Raw genomic sequence first — 21864 nt, forward strand, 5'->3', positions numbered from 1 at the left:
AAATCAGAATATGTGTTTTTTTTTCTCTCTTCTACATCTCTGTGTATACCAAAACACCAACCCACAGCAGGCAGCAACATCTGGGATTGTCTGCAACTCGGATTTGAGATCTTTTCGCTTTTAGCCTGCGGCAGGTTTATCCGCGCTGATGGCTTGATAACATTAATGAGCAAATAATGAGGATTTCGGAGCGAAATGGTCATTCATTGTGGACTCCTGATGCGCAGTCAGGAGGACCAGCCGTGCGTGTAGCGCTGTATCTGAACGTCTCCTCCCCTGTTTCTGCAGCAGTCTTACTGCTTTTCCTTCTCGCTCATCGTTTCTTGTGCCAATGCTGCCCACCGCAAGAGTAAGACAAGACTTCCATTTGCATAACACCACACTCCTCTTTCTTCTTGTCTGCCACCATCCCTCTCTCTTGCTTGATATCCATCTTGTCCTGATCCGTGTGGTCTGTGTTGGTTTGCGTCCTCTCAATCCTTCACCATTCATTCACGCCTACTCTCATGTGCAGTCCTGTTTGGTTCAGCTCAGACAGAAAAGCGATTTTTTCCTTCTCCCCCCTCAGTTTATTTTTTTTCGGGAGACAAAACACCATGAAAGCCTTTCTTTTTTAATGAAATACCAGTTTGGGAGAATTTCTGACTGATACAAACGGGACGACAGTAATTTAATTTATTATTTTACGCATCAACAATCGCACGTAACCTGGAGAGGATAAAGAGGAAAACGCATTGTGGGGTTTTTGGGGAATTGCACTCGCGGAAGGTGTCGCCGCGGTGGAGCAAAAGGGGGATTTTAATGAGAGGAACTAATCCGATGTCAGTGTTAAGTTTGCTGAGGTAGGGTACCTGTCAGAGGGAGAGGGAGAGAAAAAATTTGCGAAGAAGCACCGTGGAAAGCTACGCGTCATTTCCAAGACACCAGCGCAACAAGGCAACACCATTACACCAGCCTGCTGTGTGAATGGCACACGGGGTGTCTTCCTCTGGTGAACTGGTGCAGGGTAGGCACGCTGTGACCAGCGTCCAGCTGAGATCCAGGGCTTTCTGTGAGTATCTGTGGGACTGCTGTGCGCACCAAATGGACCAGTGTGTTTGTCCCTCATGCACAGCGTACTGATGGGATAATCGGCTTTTCCTCCTGCATCTGTAATGTCCAATAATCGAGCTGTCTCAGAGTTAACATTTTTTGAATTGTCTCCAGTCTGCAACAGCGCTGTTTTATTTGTCTTTTTTTCTACTCTAGTTGCTGCTGACTGGACCAGATATCTGGCTTTTAATAAGCTACTTAAAACTCTCTAATGTGCTCTAGTTTTCATGCCGATTATGAAACTCTCTCCACGATTCGTTAATTTGAGATAACCTGTCTCTCCACAGAGCGATATGAGAGATAAGTTCATCTCCTGAGGCCACAACTTCCACACTGAGCTGACTCACTGGCAACTGCACCCAGGTAAGTAATGCAGTTTCTCAGAATATTAAAAAACTGGAAATATTAAAGAATATCTCTGCATGAGCATCTTGTGTTTTCTTGCACTGTGCTACAAAGCTCATATCTGCATGCAAACCAGCATCTCCTTTTTGCTTTTTATTGATCATGGTATCTGCAAATAGTCCGTTTTTTTTTGTTTACACACTACTTCTGCTACATTTTTCTTTTCTGTTTGTTCTTTTCATGACTTTTTCTTTGTAATCCCGAGATGGTAGAACTGACATTTATGATGAGCCTCATTACAAACTGAGACTGCCACCATTTGAAAAACTCACAAAACAAATGCCGGCATCAAAGTGTGACTCATTATGTACAAGTGTTTACTTGTCAACCTGAGACCCCTGCTTAACAAACAGGAACAAGTCTGAGGATTAAATCATCATTACTTGTAATTTGTGTCAGAAGCGTTTGTCTTTTTTTAGATGTGGATCAGTTTTAAAGGTTAGAGGTTCAATGTGTAGGATTTAAGGGGATATATTGACAAGTATGTTTTCTTTGGTGTATAATCACCTGAAAATAAGTATCTTAATGTTGTTGTTACATTAGAATCAGCTGTTTGGGTCTACATAGGGAGCAGGTCCTGGTCTACAGAGATCACCATATTGCTCTGCCATGTTTCTACCCAGATTGGACAAACCAAACACTTGCTCCAGACAGGGACATTCGCATTTTTGTGTTTACCACTGTAGTTAGCAGCCACTTCACCATGAGCAGCATCAGGAAAACACTGTTTTTTAAATGTGAAACTGATTTATTTAGTGTTTCTACAAGTTTAAATCACCTGTTTGTTGTGGAGAGGAAGAGAGTTGTCAGAAAAAATAGGAGAGCACACATAAGCAGGTTTTAGGCAAGCGGCCTGACTCCAACATCCCAAACAACAGATTTTTAACATGAAGCTGCTTTGTCCCATTTATATATCCTGGTCTGCTTGTTTTTGAAAATAAGAGACCTCTATACATGATACACCCTCCAGTAAAAACATCCTAAACATCTGGATCTTAAGTTTTCAAAGAAAAAATGTGAGCACACATGAACAGATTTAAGGCTAGCGGCCAACATGCCAAACAGCATAGGAGAAAAGCCATTTTGTAACAGGAAACTGCCTTGTTTAATGTTTTTATCAGTTTTAATCATCTTTGCAGATAATTCATCTCCCAGTTAAAAACCTCCTAAATAATGAAAACTTGAAGAATTCTCACTGGGAGAAGTTTCAGCTGGTTGCAATATGAAATTTTCACCACTAGATGACACTAAATCGCCTTAAGGGCTTCTTTATACTGCTGTTTATACTTCTGTGTCAAACGTAAACGTCACTGCCCTCGTACCTCCATGCGCTCTTTATGATGGCATAGATACAGCCAACAGATGGCTCTAGAGGGCCGAGTCAAAACTTCGATAGATAGATATTTATTCCGAACATGTAAAACAAACAGAAAAGATCTTACATGTTTGAAAAGGAGTAAAAAGGAGGATAAACGTAACATTTCCAACCATTCTCAGCTAATCAGTTAATTTACTTTATCTTTATCTCTAACATATATACATACATATACATATTAGCAAACACAACAACAAACATGACGGTGGAGGAGGTTGTAGTAATGTACCTTTTTTCATAGAGGCAGTGCTGTAGTCGGTAGTGGTCTGTGAGGCCATTAAACACATCTAAAATACATTTTTAAATGTCTTTTTCATCTCCTATGCATGCATTCTGCTTGAAACACGCTACATTTCCCCCACGATCTCCAGTGGTACTGCTCTGTGTTGTCTTTAGCTTCAAGTAAACGTGCACAAATGCAGACAAAATGAACACAGAGGACAGACAGAAGGCTCCATCCTTGTCCGTATACTTACCTAACGCTGAGTCGTAAATCATACACAGTGCTCCTTTAAATGAGAAACTTTGAAAAAGGACAAGTGGCATCTTGCTGGGTTCGTCTGAGGGATAAATGTTAAACTGGTTGTTAATCAAGAAATGAATGCTGAATATCATCAGTGCAGAGAATTGAAGTTTTGTGCTGGTGCAGATCGGGGGGGTGAGTGGGGTGTTACATCCCTAGAGAAATGTCTTTGGTAAGACTCCAGATTTGCAAATTATCAAAGTAAGGCCTAAAAAAAAAAAACCCAAACTTTTAGCTTGTGAAGATTAATAAATCATTCATACTTCAGAGAAACATGAGAGTATTTTTTTTAACAGTAAGTCTCTGTATTTTCTTAGCTGGTTGCTACCTGGTGGTTTCAGAGAGGATGTCACCTTTACTGTACATTTCAGCGGCGGATGTAGGTGTGTAGGATATGTGCACTCTTAATTATTTACAGGGTTTTATAGGATGTAACTGTAATATTTTGCAAAAAAAGACACAGAAATTTAAAGTAATTCAACTAGTAGCCAGTAATCTATTGTAAATGTAAAGGGAAACATTTTACAGTCTATCTGTATCACTGTAGCTTTTTACAGTAATTTATTGTGAATTAGTACAGTTGCATGCTTTAAAGTCTTGGAAATAATCAGTTTTGCAGGATGTGCCTAATATTTCAAAATAAATAAATGTATAAATTATACAGTGATATAGGTGCTGTGATTATTTGCAAGATTTTGCAAATATTTCACAGAAATACTGTAAAATTGATACAGTAACTTACTGTGAAAGTAATGCATCTAGTAGCCTGTAATTTATTGTAAATGTACAGTCAAACATTTTATGGTCTATCTATATCACTGTATTAATTTCAGATTAATTTATTGTGAAATATTACAGTTACATCTTGTTAAATCCTGGAAATAATCAGTTTTACAGGATATTGCCATAATATTTTTTAACAAAAAAAATAAAAAATACTGTAAATGACACAGTGATATAGATGCACGATTATTGGCAAAATATTAAAGGATGTAAATGTAATAATTCCACAAAAATACTGTTAAATCAAAACCGTAACATACACCAAAAGTAATGCAACTAGGAGCTAGTGACCATTTTACAGTGCATCCACATTACTATCATTTTTACAGTATTTACTTTTTGTGAAATATTATAGTTACACCCAGTAAAATCCTGGAAAGAATTAATTTTACGGGATGTAACTGCAATATTTAACAAGAAATGTCATTTAAAAAAATGACACAGTACTATGAAAATAATGCAGCTAGTAGTAGAAAAATATAAATGATAACTTTTTTGACAAAATTGAAGACATTTATACCATAAAGTGATGCAGTAGATGCACAAATTGCTGCATAAACATTGACCAGAATACAGGAAATTAAGTATTTGATGCTCATAACCTCTAAACCCTCTGTTTTATATGTCCCCACCTCCCCAATGTTCAAACAAAACCTGCGCCATTGATGTCACTGAACTGTGTCTGGCACCACTAGAACAGATGAAAGATGAAGACACCTTTTGTCTCTATAATATTTTCAAAAAAACATGTTTTATTTCTGTGTTGCCACCAGTTGGAGAGCTTGCTTTTGCCATAGAAACGTCACCCACTCAAAATTTGTGCAGGGTTGTGTGCCAGACGAAAGCAGTATCATAATATGGGAAGGAATCAATGATATCACACGACAGCGCTGTGGTATATTTAATTCTCTCTGAATTAAGTGTAGTACACAATATTGCATCCTTGGCTCTAATATTACGGACATATGATTAATCACAAATTTTAAAGCTTAAAGCTTCCAGAATCAGAGATTTCTTTTTTTTTTTTTTTTGTTTTTGAAATTGCAAGACAAAATATAAAACACAAAAAAATAATATGAGGCAGACAGGAACAGTGAATACAAGAATGAATACAGGATTGCTCAGCTTATTCCTTGTCTCAGCCAGTACCACACCTAAAACAACTGATTTTAGGACGTTTCTAGGATTTTAGGACATTTCTAGGTTTTTAGGCCCTTTCTCTGATTTTTGTACATTTCCATACTTTAGGACATTATTATTATTTTAAGAAATTTCTCAGATTTCAGGATATTTCAAGGATTAAGAACATTTCTAGGATTTAAGGACATTTCTAGGATTTTTGGGATGTTTCTCTAATTTAAGGACATTTGTCAGATTTTAGGATGTTCTTTGGCTTTTAGGATGTTTCTCAGATTTTAGGATGACCCGTTTTGACGTTCCCTAATTGTGCCCAGATCCTGCTTTGCTGCTGACAGACTGGGGGAGACACCCCCGACTTTGTTTTGCTTATAAAGAATAGGATCATGGTGTGAGTGGTATTGAGTTGTGTAAAGTCTTGTGGGACTTTGAGTTACAAAATCTAAAATACCAGTTTGTGGTGGTAATTCACCAACATGTTGTTTTACAACCACCATTCAACCTCAAAGAAGAATACTGAGTACCAACAGTGGATGCAGTTGAGTTCATCCAGTTTGAAAACACACATTACACATTACATTACCGTTATAATTTTTGAACTGTAATTAAGTGTAGGTGCTCAACTCCACAAAAAGTTACATTTAGCAGCTTGTTAAAATCGCCTGATAAAGGCCATTTAAATCCTTTAATTGTTTTAAAGCAGCTGTCCTTTGCTCCCGTCTTCAGCTTCTATCAGTAAAGTATGTTGCACTGTTTCTTGGACATCTTCAATGCGTTTTCTGGCGGATTGCCATGCCAACTTTTAGGTGCATACTGCCACCTACTGTACCGGAATTCTGTCTTCCTTAGAGAAGCGTGTCCTAAAGTAGTGTATGCCCAGAATGCATTGCGCCATGACGTAGTTGCCAGTTCTCTTTTATTATTATACAATTATTGGACGTAACATTAGTGATGGTAAAGGTAGGATTTTTATTAGTGTACTTTTTTCCCTCTCTGTCTCTCTTTCTTCTCCCCAGTCCATTCATCCATAAACCTCATACAGATAGACTGTTCAGAATATAGATAAAACACACACACACACACACACACACACACACACACACAAATCAAGAATTTCTTTATTTTCTTTCCTGTTTCTCCTGTTGCAGGAGTCGCTGTCCATGGTGCTGATCCTGCTTGTTGCATGAGTCACTGTCCATGGTGCTGATCCTGCTTGTTGCATGAGTCGCTGTCCATGGTGCTGATCTTGCTTGTTGCGGGAAACACTGTCCATGGTGCTGATCTTTCACTGAATCTGATCAGCAGACATGTGTTGAGTTGTTGCATAATGCTGTTGTTGCACAAACACAATCTGTTTGTCATTTATTCATAAGACAACAAAAAAATGACAACTTAATTTCAACATCTGCACCATACTGCTTCACCCTGAAATGCAGCCTTGACTGAAAACCTGCTCTCCTGTTATGCAGGTCAGAGCCTTTTTTCTGCTGCATGTCAACAGCAGCATGTGCTGTACATAAAGCATTGTCATATCGCTCCTGCTGTAGGTAGGCAACCTATTTTTGAGATGGAGATGGTCTTGAAAATTTAATTAGGAAGCACCAGATTACATTCCTTGGCTTCCTCTCTCTTCACATCGATGCAGATGTTAATCCTCTGGACAGCACTGATGCTTCACTTTCTGAATTGTTCACTCAAGCTGTTGATTGCCGTGTTGCTGCCAAGAAAACCTCTGCGAATTTATTTTAATCTGTCCCCTGACATATTTTAAATGGCTCATGTAAAATGGAAAAAAAGGCTGTTTACTGCATTTTTCGCATTAAATAATATATTACAGGGTTGAGTTGAGAGGCGTACTGCCATGAGAGACCAGGATTGTTTCTCCTTTGAATGGTCTTATAATATCTTTATCAGCAGGTCCAGGATGCCTGAGAACAACTGCTCTTTTCTTGTTATATTGCCAGTGAAGATTATTTTTGGAATCCCCTCGAACTTGACAATACATGAGTCACTTTTTCCCTCAGTACTACAGGTGCAGAGGGTAACGTTTTTACTGCTGCTTAGCACACAATGACCATTATATGTGTGGGAGTTTGACAGGGTGGTTCAATATCAATGACTCAGTGATTAGTAGGTGCCAATATTTGTGGCTTTCCAAGCTCGGACCAATGAAACGGTCTAATCCCACATCATTTGCATACAAAAGAGTATGACTGAGAGTACTTCTGTGATGTTATACCTTTGTTTGTACAGGTTATTTTAGGAATAGAACTCTGGATGAACATCTGACGTAGTGAATATGACGAAGATTTTATCCTCCACTTAATTTACTCATGAAAAACCTGAAAAGTCAGGGAATTTTCAAATGGCAATTTCCATGCCTGGAAAAGTTTTGGAGAACTAAATATACCCTTAAGGTTTTGGAAAAGTCATGGAAATTTGTTTCAGAAACCTGTATATTAACACATGATGCATTCAAGAAGCATCAGAAATTCGAAAATGCAATGGTAATTTCTGTTTTTACAGTTTCTGGCTATGATAAAAAAAAATTACCAGTTGTTTTTCTTAAAAACATCACCCAAATGGTTTCTTAAACAATGTCAAAAATTAAAAACACAAAATTGCTGAAATTCAGAGTAAAAAAAAACAAACAAAAAGCTTCCTGGTTTAGACAGCATCTTTTCTTTAGATATTTACAGTAAAATATATACAAAATACGTAATTTAAGTTGTATGCACCTCCAAAGGGCAAACATTTAAAAAAAAACAAAACAAAACAGAAGTCATTCCCCAGTGCTTAACTAATTATTTGACATTCCTCCCCCATTTTGCACCACCACCTTTCCTCTCATAAATAACAAGCAGTCCCTAAGTTATATTTAAATCTTCAGCTCTAAGGAGTTTGTCCTTCTCTGAATTCTTTATGTTTTTAGGCTATATATATTTCAAAAAGCTATTATATAGTAATGAAACAGAACAGCTAATGAGTATTGATGATCATTTCAGAGGTCTTGAACATTTGACCCAAAGTCATGAAAATTAATGATAAAAATGTTTATGAACCCTGTTCTTTTTCTTTCAGAGATTTGGATAAATCACATGTGAATGAACTTGGAAGACTCCAACATCACCACGCTGCCATGTTTCTGCACAAGCGCCTCCTGAACTTCACTCCACCTTGCACACCATGCATGTTCCTCTCCTTCCTGCTAGTCCTGCTCCCAGGAGTCACTCACCTCTCCCAGGGCAGCGCCAGCCATGACGATACCGGCAGCACACCCGCTAACTGCTCCAGTGAAGATAACTGCTCCGATGGCGTCGTGCTGCCCATGTGGAACCCCCAGAACCCTGCGGTGGGTGACAAGGTGGCACGCGCGATTGTTTACTTTGCAGCCCTCATTTACATGTTCCTGGGCATGTCCATCATCGCAGATCGCTTCATGTCTTCTATCGAGGTCATCACATCTCAGGAAAAGGAGATCACCATCAAGAAGCCCAACGGTGAGACGACGACGACCACCGTGCGCATCTGGAACGAGACGGTGTCCAACCTGACTCTGATGGCGCTGGGTTCATCTGCTCCAGAGATCCTACTGTCTGTCATTGAAGTGGTTGGCCATAATTTTGAGGCCGGATCTCTGGGTCCGAGCACCATTGTGGGCAGCGCTGCATTCAACATGTTCATCATCATCGCCATCTGTGTCTATGTGGTGCCTGAAAACGAAACCCGTAAGATAAAGCACCTGCGGGTGTTTTTTGTCACCGCTGCCTGGAGCGTCTTCGCCTACATCTGGCTCTACCTCATCCTGTCTGTGGTCTCACCCGGAAAGGTGGAAGTCTGGGAGGCCGTGCTGACTTTCCTTTTTTTCCCTCTGTGCGTGCTGCAAGCCTGGATCGCAGACCGCCGCCTGCTCTTCTACAAGTACGTCCACAAGCGCTATCGAGCTGACAAGAACCGTGGCATCATCATCGAGTCAGAGGGTGACGCCATGTTCACGAAAATGGACCTGGAGATGGACGGACAGGGCGTGAACTCCCATACGCACCCCAAAGAGGCTCTGGATGGGATGCTGGAGGGGGTGGAGGAAGGCGGAGGGTTGAGTGCGGAGCAGGATCAAGAGGAAGAAGCCCGACGGGAGATGGCTCGCACGCTGAAAGAGTTAAAACAGAGGCACCCGGAGAAGGACATGGAGCAGCTGATCGAGATGGCCAACTACCAAGTGCTGGTCCAACAACAGAAGAGCCGAGCCTTCTATCGCATCCAAGCCACTCGCATGATGATCGGAGCCGGGAACATCTTGAAGAAGCACGCAGCCGACCAGGCGAGGAAGGTGGTGAGCTGTCACGAGGCGAGTGGGCAAGAGGAAGACCCCAACACCATCTACCTGCAGTTTGACCCCTCTCACTACCAGTGCTTTGAGAACTGTGGCTCGCTGAAGCTGTCAGTGAGCCGGCATGGAGGAGAGAGCGGCTGCACTGTGAAGGTAATAAGAAGTAATTATAGAAAATAAGATCAGTTTAAAATCAAATGTAATTGCTTGAGGCACGTAAGATATTAAAACCTGGAGCGACATCATTTATCTAGTGCTGCTTTCAGACGCCTTTCGCAAGTATTTAACCCTTTGAAAAACGAGCACATTTACTTAATTTCTTTTTAAAATATGAGAAAAAAAGCAATGAGAGATGAAAGAAATTACCCCAAAATTAGCAGGAAATTAGAAGAAAGAAGAGAAGAAAATGTACAAGAACAGTACCTGAAATAGAATTTTAAACAAAAACAAGGAAATGATCTATAAAAAAATGCTTAAAAATAATATTAATTTTGTAACTTAATTTTAAATATGTAATTATGATCATTATAAAAATAATCAGTTACCCTAGTTGTTTTCTGACAAGACGTTTTCCTCTAGCTTTTTGAAAATAATTCTCTACTAATTTCTTGCAATTTATGGAACATTTCTTACCAAGTCGCTCATCACCCTTGATTAAAAAGAAAGAAAGAAAGAAATCGCACCAGTTTGCTCCGGGTTGAAGGTTTATAAACTTTTATAAAGGCATCCGAAAGCACCACAAGAAATGTCCTGTTGCTTCAAATTTCAAAGGGTTATACCTTTTACCCTTGAGCAAATTATTTGGATTTCTAAACAAATTTTGGGAATAAAAAATACACTGAGCAACTTCCACACATTGCAAGAAATTAGAAGATGTAGAATTTTTTTAAACTAAAAAAAGCCAGGGAAAAATGTCTTAGGGAAAAACGAAGAAAAGCTAGGAAAACTATCATAATCATAATAGTTTAAAATTAGGTCACAGAATTATAATAACTTTTTAAGCATCTTAATGAGATCATTTCTGTCGTCTTTTTTCTTTATTTCACGTTATTCTTTTTTTCCCCTCTAATTTTCAGGTAGTTTGTCTTTATTTTCTCATTCCTTGCTGATTTTTGGATCATTTCTTCTTTCATTGCTCATTGCCTTCTTTCCATGATATTTAGTAATGCTTTCTTTGCTCTTGCCACTCAGGTGGATTACCGAACAGAGGACGCAACCGCCAACGCCGGCTCAGACTACGAGTTCGCCGAGGGGACTTTGGTCTTCAAGCCTGGTGAGACGACCAAAGAGTTCACCGTCGGCGTTATCGATGACGACATTTTCGAAGAGGACGAGCATTTCTACGTCCGCTTGAGCAACCCACGCATCGTGCACCGAGCCGAGGTCTCCATCCTGGAGCCGAGCTCCATCACCTCCAGCAACAGCACGGTGGGCCTCTCCCATGTCCCTCCAAAGGCGGCCTTGGGCAGCGCTCACATCGCGACAGTCACCATCTACGATGACGACCACGCCGGCATTTTTACATTTGAGAGCAACTCTACGAGGGTCAGCGAGAGCGTCGGCAACATGCAGGTGAAGGTGCACCGGACGTCCGGGGCGAGGGGGAAAGTGGCGGTGCCATACCACACCGTTGAGGGCACCGCCAAGGCAGGGGAGGACTACGAGGAGGTGTCCGGCAAGCTGGAGTTCCAGAACGACGAGACCATGTGAGTAATTCTTCTTTGATGTGATGTCTTGTTGTTGCTTCTCATCACTTGATCACACATCACAGCCCACATGATGGTATGTTAAACTAGATTACTGTAAATGATCTATTCCTGTAAAGGATAAAAGGACTATTTTTATGAGTCACGGATACATTTGCTCGCAGAAGTTTAGATCTTTCAGAAGGAATGACGTGGGAGGAAAAGAGGATATAATTGTGAGGGAGATAATGAAACAATGTGGCTGATGTAAAAGAAGCAGAAGAGGAAGCATAGGAGCTGCTTTCTATGAATGAATTAACACGCAGCCCTTTGGGATCTCTGCGGAGGTTAAACGGGAGTTCATTGTGATGCAGAGCAATGAAAACTCCACTGCAGAAAACAAAGGAAGTGCATGTTCGCGACAGAGCGGAGGGAAAGAAAATCAGGCAGGTGACTGCACAGCAGTGAGGAGGGGATGAGGAGCACAAACCGGTGCCAGCGATGAAGCCTGTGTGATATATTTCAACAAAAGGACTCAGGGATGCAGCAGCAGCAGAGAGGCAGATAAAAAGAGCACGGGAGGAAGGGTACAGAGAGAGGTGAAAGTGTGATGTTCTTCCAGCTTTTCTCTTCTTGAACACTGTGTGGAAGGTTTGGCTGAATGATGAGAGTGCTGTTGGTTTTATGATGTGAAGAGCAAAGAACCTGGCAATTATCCACAGTGCTGATTTTTTTTTACTTAAAAAAAAAAGAAAAGAAAATGCCCTTAACCGCATCAAGCTCATCACATGAAAATGATTAACAGCGCACCAAAGGACAAAACAAAAGAATAAAATGTGTCAGCTGAATGCGTCTGTGTGAGGAGGATTTCAGGGCTCGTGTGTAGGTGTATTGTGTAGGTCGGCTGAGTGGGAGGAAAGGCAGGTGAATACATGGTGTCAAAGAGAATGCAGAATCTCCTTGTTTGTCTTTTTTGCCTCACAGTGCAGGTGAGATTTGAATATGCTTGTGCAGTTTTGCATTTGCACATTTATCTGCGTTTTTACTTGCCTTTTAGGGGCTCTTGTATTATTTAATTCCCTTCACCTTCAGAGCAAAACTAAACTAAACCAAACTTGGCACTATAAGTCCAGTTCCATGTTAAACTTCCACAACAAGAACTGGGGGGCAATAATCCTGATGGTGCAGCTACAGCGCCTGTTTAAAGTTTGAAATTCATAACAAATCACCTTTATGGCCTACGGAAGTGATACTCAGCTACGGCCCGCGGGCCAACTCTGGCCCCTAATAGTGTACCGGGTGCCCAACCAATCTCCAATTCACAATAAAAATGAAAAGGTCACATTGGAAACTGTTTTTTTTATTTTGAGTTTACATAAGATGGCAGAGTCCTAGATACATACATTCTAAAATCTGAGAAGCATCTTAAAATCCTTGAAATGTCCTATAATCAAAGAAAGGCCCTAAAATTCTAGAAATTACCTAAAATCCCAGAGATTTTCTAAAATTCTCAAAATGTCTTCACATCCTACATATGTCCTAAAATCCTGCAAATATCCTAAAATCCAAGAAATGTCGTAAAATCTGTGAAGCATCCTAAAATCCTGCAAATGTCCTAAAGTTTTAGAAATGTCCTAAAATCCAAGAAATGTCCAAAAATTCTATAAAATGTTCTAAAATCCTAGAAATGTCTTCACATCCTAGATATGTCTTAAAATCCTGTAAATGTCCTAAAATTTGAGAGATGTCGTAAAATCCTTGAAATGGCCGAAAATCCCAGAAATGTCCTAAAGTCCTTGAAACGTCCTAAAATCTGAGAGATGTCTTCACATCCTTGATACGTCCTAAATCCTGCAAACGTCCTAAAATCTGAGAAATGTTAGATGTTTTCTATGTTGTCTAGATGAAGTGTGCAAATCCTCAGAATTTTGTCTTAAAAACTACATTTTTATTATACTAGTTTACTACACTAGTTTGAATCTGCCTATAAATACATGTCAGCTCTGAATTCTACACCGGTGAGGGAGCTAAACCTGAAAACAACTTGCCATCGGGGCCATCGGGGCCATCGGGGCCTACAGAGTTCTAGTTGCTGGGTGGTGCAGATTAAACATGCTTTTGCCTCCTCAGACTTTGTGCTGTGTGGGTTAGAATCACATGATTTTACTTCTCCTTGCTCCTCAAATGCCCAGCCCAACTCATTGCTGCAGCTATAATTTTATGTGTATTTCTCAGGGTTTGCTTGTCTGTACGCCGAATCCACTTTAAACCCACATCAAACAAAATGTTGCTCCGAAGGGGAATCTAAAAAGAGCTTCTTGAGCATCTGAAGTAATTAGAGAGAGTGAAGAGGGGTTAAAGGAGTCCCAAAAGTTCTCAACACGGCGCACAAGCTGCGGTTAATGAGACAGTACTGTACAGCAACGTGAAAAGAGAGCCTGGCAGCTTGTACATCTGCTTTCAAACGGAGACTGAGCATTAGATAAAACCCTCACCTACCGAGCCAAGACTCTGTTCATCTGACTGTAGCGAGCTGACAGTGACACAAGCATCTGCACACTTCATATTATCTGGAGTCATGCTTCTTTTGGCGGTCGCCGTGCAGCAGGAGGCGGGGGAGGACTGTGGAGAGCTAGCACCCAGCCGAGCAGGACAGTTTGATACGAGAAAACAGATGAAAAGAAAACCCAAACGCGACGGGAAATGCCAAAGCTGGGCTCAGCTGCTCCTGTGCTCCTTTGAATAGCAAACAAGGACTTAAAGGGGACTGCGGGGGCGCTCTGATCATGGGTAAAAACTGACTCAGATCTTAGTCAGAATTTCCAGGTCCAGTTGGATCAAATCATAGCGGCATCTTGGTAGCCAGCTATATTTCAAATCTACCTGTAGACAGAATAAAAAGCAGCACTTGTCTCTATCAAAGGAAGGGCAGCTTTTTTTGTACAGCAAATTTTCTACAACACTTCAATTCAAAGTGCTTCAACAAGCAATAAAATGTACCAAGGAATAGAGACTTACAATAAAAGAGTAAAGAGAAAAAATATAAAAGGTAAAATTTGTTACTAAATGATGTTTTTTAATCACTAAGTAGCAATAGTTCAGACAGGAGGTGCAGAGATCAAAAAGATAATTTTAAATAATATTAGAATCATTTTTTAAATAAGTTTGCAATCATTACAGAGTGGAGTAGGCAGTGTAAAAAAGGAGCATTTTTAGCTTCGACTTAACTCTTTAAACCTGAGCAAATTGGCTTTATCTCTTTCATAAACACATGACATGTTACAGGTTCTTACTTACAAAAAATGACCTGAAATTTATCCCAAAAAAAAGGAGAGAACAAAGGAAACAAAGTAAAACAAAACAAAGCAAGTTCGTTCAATCATTGATTTGCTTAATAAAGAGACACAGATGTTCTACAGATCCATAAACACTTGGGGCCAGATGCATGAAACTCTTTTGTAGATTCATGACTAAAACTATGTGTACGCACAGAGGCATAAATATTTGTTTTTTCCATCAGATTTATAAAACCGTGTGTACACCTGACTGTGTTATATAAATCTCAGTCATTGTGGTGCTGGGCGCACGGCTAGGAGCCTCATTTTTACACCCACAGTTCACCATAAATGGGCGCAGAAACAACCTTAAATATAAGTTTGCATATTGACATACATGTCCCTCCACCAATCATTCCACCTGTCAGTGAGAAATACAGTAAAGAAGCTGCACTTTCAGTGAAAAAGTTGTATTGGCAAAGTTCTCCAGCAGTGCCAGATCAGCTGTCATTACGCATGGCTTTGGATATTTGTAGCATTAATTCATCACATCTCTGCTAATCATGAAAATCTTGATCATCATTACTTAATGTCAAAAGGATCAATGATTCATTCAGAGCGCTCATGTGAAAACTGACTTTACAAAGTGCTCTGCATGATAAAGTTAAACCATTACTAACAGGGAGATGAATGTAGATAAAAATAAAGCTTAAATGCATCACTCATTGGGTCATTAACTTTTTAAATGGACGTAAGTTTGACATTTTCAGAAGGCTTTGTAAGCTGCAAAAAGAAATAAAATCAATCAGTGAAGTTGGCAAACAAGCTTTGGACATTGTTTTCCTGTTTATGTTATGTATGCGTGGTTTTTGTGCATACACATTGTTTATGCATCTGGCTCCTGGTGAAAGCAAAATGTATATTTGCGTATCATCTGCATAATTAAGGTAGGCAACTTTGTTATTTTGCATGATTTGGCCTAACAGAAGTATATAGAGATTAAAACTTTAAATCCTGGATCAACATCACTTTTCTTGGCTTTGTTGCAGTTTACAAGCATTAACCCTTGGAAATGGGGGTTAATTTGGTTACATTTCTTTAGAAAAAAATCTGTCAACAATCAGCATCTTGGCATGAAATGTCCCACAAATTGCAAAAAATTAAAAAAAAAAAAAAAACAAAAACAAACAAAAAAAAAACTAAAAGGAGACTAGAAACTGACCTGAAAATTAGCTTAAAAATAAAAATTAAAATAATTTTTTAAAAAACTGTGGGAGAATAATTGGGAAAAATAAAATAACTAGGTACATTTCAAGAAAACTATATATAAGTTGTTCTTATCATGTAATTAAAATATAATATTTATACATTTGAATATGTATTATTATTTATATTTAAAATATTTAAAATAATTTTTCATTTAGTTTTAGCACTTTTTCTAGTCAATTGCTGTCTTTTTTGTTGCTTATTTTCAGATACATTTTTCGTAACGTTTTACCAATGTCTTGCTACTTTAGTGGTAATTGCTTGTTAAGTTGCTTATTGCCTTTTTTCATGTTCATCAAAAACTCAACCCAGTTTGCTCGGGTTTAACAAGCGACAGAGCCAACTGAGCCCTTGTTGGGCAGATTTTCAGCGCCTTAAGTGATCTACATTATCTCAATTTTGCTCTGCGGTTCTGTGGCGATGCTCGAGTCAGACTGAATTTTTTATGAGGCTGGTTTATTTGGAGCGCTCCGTCAGTCCATGTTAAATGATGCAGGTGAAAGCCTCGTCGCTGGGGTGTCTCTGCATTGTCGCTCTTGAAGAGATTTTGCGTTAGTGAATGTGTGAAACGAGTCTCTGGTGTTATATGTGTATACGGGGCTCCTCACTGCTCGGCAGGCTGCCCAAAGTTCAAGCCCTCAAACATAGCTGGCGTCTCTTATCCCGAGTGTTTCCTGGGTCACTCTGAGACTATGTGATGACATCGGCAGGGGCATCCAGGCTGTGTGTGTGTGTGTGGTGTGTGTGTGTGTGGGTGTGTGTGTGGGGGGGTTGTGGGGGGGGTGGGGGGGGGCGGGGTGCGGGGGGAGGGTGGGGGGGGGGGGGGGGGTGGGTGGGGGGGGGCGGGGGGGGGGTAGATTGGGTTGGGGGTCGTTGGTTGGGAGGCGGGGGGGGTGGGGGGGGGTGGGTCTGGGGGGTGGGGGTGGCCAGGGCGGTACGGAGGGAGTTTGCGTGTGTTGCGCTGGGGGTTGCGTGGTTCGGTGGCGTGTGGGGGGGGGCGGTGCGGGGTGTGGACGTTGGTTGTGTGGGGTGGGTGGGGGGGGGGGGTGTGTTGGGGGGGGTGGGGGGGTGGGGGTTGTATGGTCTTCGGGGGGTGTGGTTGGGGGGGCGGGTTTGGGGGGCGGTGGAGGGTGGGGGTTAAAAGTGGGGGGGGGCGGGGGGGGGTGGTGTGGTGGAGGGGGGGTGGGGGGGTCGTGACAGGTTCGGTGGTTGGTGTGGGTGGGGGTGTTGGGTGGGTGGGGGGTGGGATGGGTTTGTGGGGTGGTGGGGGTGGGGGGGGGGGGAGGTTTGGTGGTTGGGTGGGGGGGTGGTGGAGGGCGGGTCTGGGGTGGGGTGGGGGGTTGGGCGGGGGGTGGGGGTGGGTGTTTGCGGGGCGGGGGGGGGGGGGGTGGGGGGTGGGGGGGTGGGGGGGTTGTGGGTTGAGGGGGTGGGTGGGGGTTGGTGGGGTGGGTTGGGGGGTAGCGGGGGTGGGGTTGGGGGGTGGGGGGGTGGAGGGGGGGGGTTGGGGGGGGGTGGGTGGGTGGGAGGGAGGGGGGGGGAGGTGGGGGGGTTGGGAGGGTTGTGGGGGGTTTAGGGGTGGGGTGGTTGGGGGGCGGGGGTGGTTGGGGGGGGGTCGGGGGGGGTGGGGGCCGGGTGCAGGCGGGAGATGTGGGTGGGGGCGGGGGGCATGGGGGTTGTGGGGGTTGGGGGGGGTGTGGGGTGCTGGTGTGTGGGGGCGAGTGAGTGGGGTGGGGCAGGGTGGGGTGCGGTGGGGGTGGGGGGGTGGGGTGTACGGTAGTGGGTGGTGTGGGTGGGGGGGTAGGGGCACTGGTGGGCGGGATGTGGGGGGTGGGTGGGGGGGGGGGGTGGTGCGTGAGCGGTGGGGTCTTATGCGGGGGGCTGGGGGGTGGGGGGGGGGGGTGGGTGGTGGGTGGCGGGGGGGGGTAGGGGGCGGGGGGGGGTGGGGGTTGGGTGGGTGGGGGGGGAGGGGCGGGGGGGGGGGGGGGGGGGGGGGGGCGGTGGGGGTGGTCGGGGGGGTGGGGGGTGGGGGGGGGGGGATGGTTGGATGTGTGGGGGTGGCTGGTTGGTGGGGTGGTAGGGTTTGGGGAGTGGTGTGGGGGGGGGGTGTGGGGTTCGGGGGTGGAGCGGGGGGGTTGGGGGGGGTGGGGTGCGGATAGGGGAGGGGGAGGGGGGGGGTGGGGGGTGGGGGGGGTGGGGAGGGGGGTGGGGTGGGGTTGGGTATGGGGGGGCGGCGGGGGGTGGAGGGGGGGGCGTATTTAAAATATTTAAAATAATTTTTCATTTAGTTTTAGCACTTTTTCTAGTCAATTGCTGTCTTTTTTGTTGCTTATTTTCAGATACATTTTTCGTAACGTTTTACCAATGTCTTGCTACTTTAGTGGTAATTGCTTGTTAAGTTGCTTATTGCCTTTTTTCATGTTCATCAAAAACTCAACCCAGTTTGCTCGGGTTTAACAAGCGACAGAGCCAACTGAGCCCTTGTTGGGCAGATTTTCCAGCGCCTAAGTCTATCTACAATATCACATTTTGCTCCTGCGTTCTGCTGCGATGCTCGAGTCAGACTGAATTTTTTATGAGGCTGTTTAATTTGGAGCGCTCCGTCAGTCCTGTTAAAAGATGCAGGTGAAGCCTCGTCGCTGGGTGTCTCTGCGTTGTCGCCTTGAAGCAGATTTTGCGTTAGTGCATGTGTGCAGACGAGCTCCTCTGTGTTAAATGTGTATATCTGTGCTCCTCACTGCTCAGCAGGCTGCCAAAGTTCATCCCTCAAACAAAGCTGGCGTCTCTTACCCGAGTGTTTCCCTGGGCGCTCTGGACAAAGAGCTGACACTCGGCAGCGGGCCTCCAGGCAGCTGTGTGTGTGTGTGTGTGTGTGTGTGTGTGTGTGTGTGTGTGTGCGTGCGCGTGTGCGTGTGTGCGTGTGTGTGTGTGTCTCTTGCTTTTTGTGTCTTCTTGTATATCTGCCTTTCCCGGTCGATGTTTGAGCATGCAGAGGCAAGTTTTTCAGATTTTGACGTGGAGCCAGGAGGAACGGTTTAGAATGCGGGCGCGCAGTTTAATAATAATTTACCATCTAAATTCTGCAGTGCAGTAAATAGATTGTGATGTACAGACACAAACCTCTGAGCCAGAATAAACAGGCTGACACAGAGAAGCGTTTTACATTCTGTGTTTTTGGATTAGGGGAAGATCTCGCGGACCCTTTGATGCTTGTGTGTAGCTCCCTCCGTGTGTTTCTGTGCGCGCCTCAGAACGTGTGGCGCCACACACCAGTTGAGGCTGAGGTGGATAACGGAGGCAGTTACATAAGCGAAGATGAAAGGGATGTGAGGAGATCACTTGTGAAAAGCAAAATCAATACCCTGATATTCTTTATTTCTCACGCTTATTGCGGTCAGGATCAATAACATGCTGAACTTCCTGAAAAACACGGATGAAAGCGGAGCAGCGCAGTCAGAACTGGGTAATGTAACACATTTGGAACAGATAAAATATTTCTTCCCCTGTGGACTCATCGGGGTAGAGGAAGAGATTTGTACATGCAAGCAGCTCTGATGCGCTTTATTTAAATGTTCATATTTATAATGAATGCTCCCAGTAATTCATTACTTATAATTGTGATTCTTTATATTAGTATGCTTCACTTTTTAGTCCCACAAAAGTTAGTGAGTAAAACCAGGAAAAAGTACTTATTAAAAGTAAAAGTACCCAGTGCAGAAAAGTAAAAAAAATCAAATTCATTTTTAAGAAAAATGTAAAAAAAAAAAAAACAACTATAACCTTGAAAGTATTAAAAAAACAGCCCCAAACTAAAAATTGTCAAAAAGAAAGAAAAAAACTGACATCAAAATTATTAAAAATACACCCCAAAACTCAAAATAAAAATATATAAACACCCTAAAGAAATGCCAAACGTATTTATAAAAATAGAAAAGAAAATAATAAAATTAACCTCATAATTATCTAAAAAAAACTCCACCCAAATAAACTTCAAAATTAATTTTAAATATGGGGAAAAAACATCCAAAAAAACTTCAAAATATAAAGTAAAAAAAACAACCCAAAATTAAAAAACAAACAAAGAGTTTATGTTATTTTTGAAGATAATAACTTTAAAATAGAAGCTCACAGGATAGGGGCAAAGTGAAGATTCAAACACAGTAATAATAAAGTATGTAGATAAAACAACCAACAAGATAATAGATCAGTTGTGGAGCACTAGGAAGAAAACACCGTATTTGTCAAAAAGCAAGCCTGCAAAGTATGTGTTATTGTTCAAAATAAAAAGGGCATGAGGTTGACACACCTTTGTGCTATAAACGAAGCCTTCATTTTCTCAGGTGATTGTTCCTGCACAAAATTGCATAGTGAAAACGAGGCTTATAGAGAACCAATCTAAATGCAGATGGTGCCATTGTTCCATAGCCATTACATTGTGTAATCAACAGTAACTTGATAGTGATAAGTGTAAGCAAAGCACTCTATTTCCACTTTAAACAACTTATCTGTTGTGTTGCCACACCATATTTGCAATGTTTCATAGATAAGAGTCATATATCATTGTCACTGTCCAAACCTTTTGTTTCCATATAGATATTCTGCACAGAAGTTACAACACATTCCAGCAGAGACAATATAGTCTTCATATATTATCTGCAGTTGATATGAGAGACATATTTCTTCATGGTGACGCAGCTCTGCGTTCATATTCAGCAACAGTGCGGTCTCTCTGGAGCTGGTTACAGATTCACCATCTTGCTCAAGGACACTTCAGCAAGGCAGACACATGCTGACACACCGGTTTGATCCATGATTCTTCAACTGAATGGCAGCGCCCCGTTCAGTCGTGGGCATTTGACATACTGTCATGCATTTATGCATTCACTCATTCTCCCTGCTGGCTTCATTTTTTGTGTGTGTGTGTGTGTGAGTGTGAGTGTGTCAGGCTCTCAGGAGGGCTGGAGCCTGTCCCAGCATGCAGAGTGCAGAGAGCAGAGCTGCTCTCCCAGGGTGAACGTAGAGGCTTAAAATCACTCACACTCATACCTGTAGGCAGTTTGGAGTCTCCAGTCCTCTGCTGTATATTTCTTTTGGCTGTGGGAGGAAACTGGAGCATCCTTACTGAACCAACGCAGAATGTGGAGGAGAGGGAAACTCCAAATAAATTTAAAAAAAAAAAGGTCACACAGCTTCTTTCTGCCGGTGACAGTCTAAACTGAAGAGCCATGCCACCCTCAGGCACCAGCTGTTTTTCTTTACAGACTTAACTCTTTGGGACTGATTGGTGCATTTTACACACTTTTCATTCTTTATTTAAAAAAAAAAAAAAATTTGGCTCTGTTTATGCACATGGCATACATTTTGGCAAGATTGTGTATTTTTGTTAAATCTTGAAATTTCCAGCTCAGCTCCTATGATAAGTCTGAAATACACTGTGTAAACAAAATTGTTACATTCATTAAAAAAAAAAAAAAAAAAACCCTTTTCATGTAGTATATGAAAATGATTCATTCTTTTGTGTGTTTTTTAAATCTAAAAACAGTGGCATCATGTCAAAAACCTGGCATTTAAAGGGTTAAAATTCTGTAAATTTATGAATTTTTGATATTTGACCTAGAAAACACTAGCGAGATAGTCTGCATTGGAACAGTTTTTTTTAATTGAATGATGATTTGTGGCGTTTTTTGTTTGTTTGTTTCTTTGTTGTCTTTTTCTTTTCTTTTTAATGATCTGGACCCTTCTGTGTGTCTAAAATGAAGTTTTGAATTGAACTGAATTTATGATTACAACTGATGTTGGTAAAAAAACATAAACTCATTGATAGTAGAAAGTCATATTAATGTATAATATTTTTTATAGCCTGATTTTAAAAAGTGCATTTTGTGTGCAGAACAGCATGAGTGTGAGTATTTGACACTGCACAAAAAATAATAATGTATAATATATAATATTATAATTAGGACCAATGATTAAAAAAATAACTCAATGAAAGTAGA

The 21864-nt window shown here is 41.9% G+C and overlaps 1 protein-coding gene across 1 annotated transcript in view; it reads left to right on the forward strand.

Annotated features, from left to right (window-relative positions):
* The first annotated feature begins 359 nt into the window (after window positions 1-359).
* The window catches only part of LOC121952721 (sodium/calcium exchanger 1-like), a 28613-nt gene continuing 7108 nt past the window's right edge, over window positions 360-21864 (forward strand). Inside the window, exons 1-5 of the mRNA XM_042499532.1 lie at window positions 360-1051; window positions 1380-1455; window positions 8397-9798; window positions 10837-11351; window positions 12315-12319. Of these exons, the coding sequence (XP_042355466.1) occupies window positions 8455-9798; window positions 10837-11351; window positions 12315-12319 (1864 nt within the window). The 5' untranslated portion in view covers window positions 360-1051; window positions 1380-1455; window positions 8397-8454. The remainder of the gene's footprint in view (window positions 1052-1379; window positions 1456-8396; window positions 9799-10836; window positions 11352-12314; window positions 12320-21864) is intronic.

This window comes from Plectropomus leopardus, chromosome 13 (genome assembly GCF_008729295.1).
Source record: "Plectropomus leopardus isolate mb chromosome 13, YSFRI_Pleo_2.0, whole genome shotgun sequence".
Classification (NCBI taxonomy): domain Eukaryota; kingdom Metazoa; phylum Chordata; class Actinopteri; order Perciformes; family Serranidae; genus Plectropomus; species Plectropomus leopardus.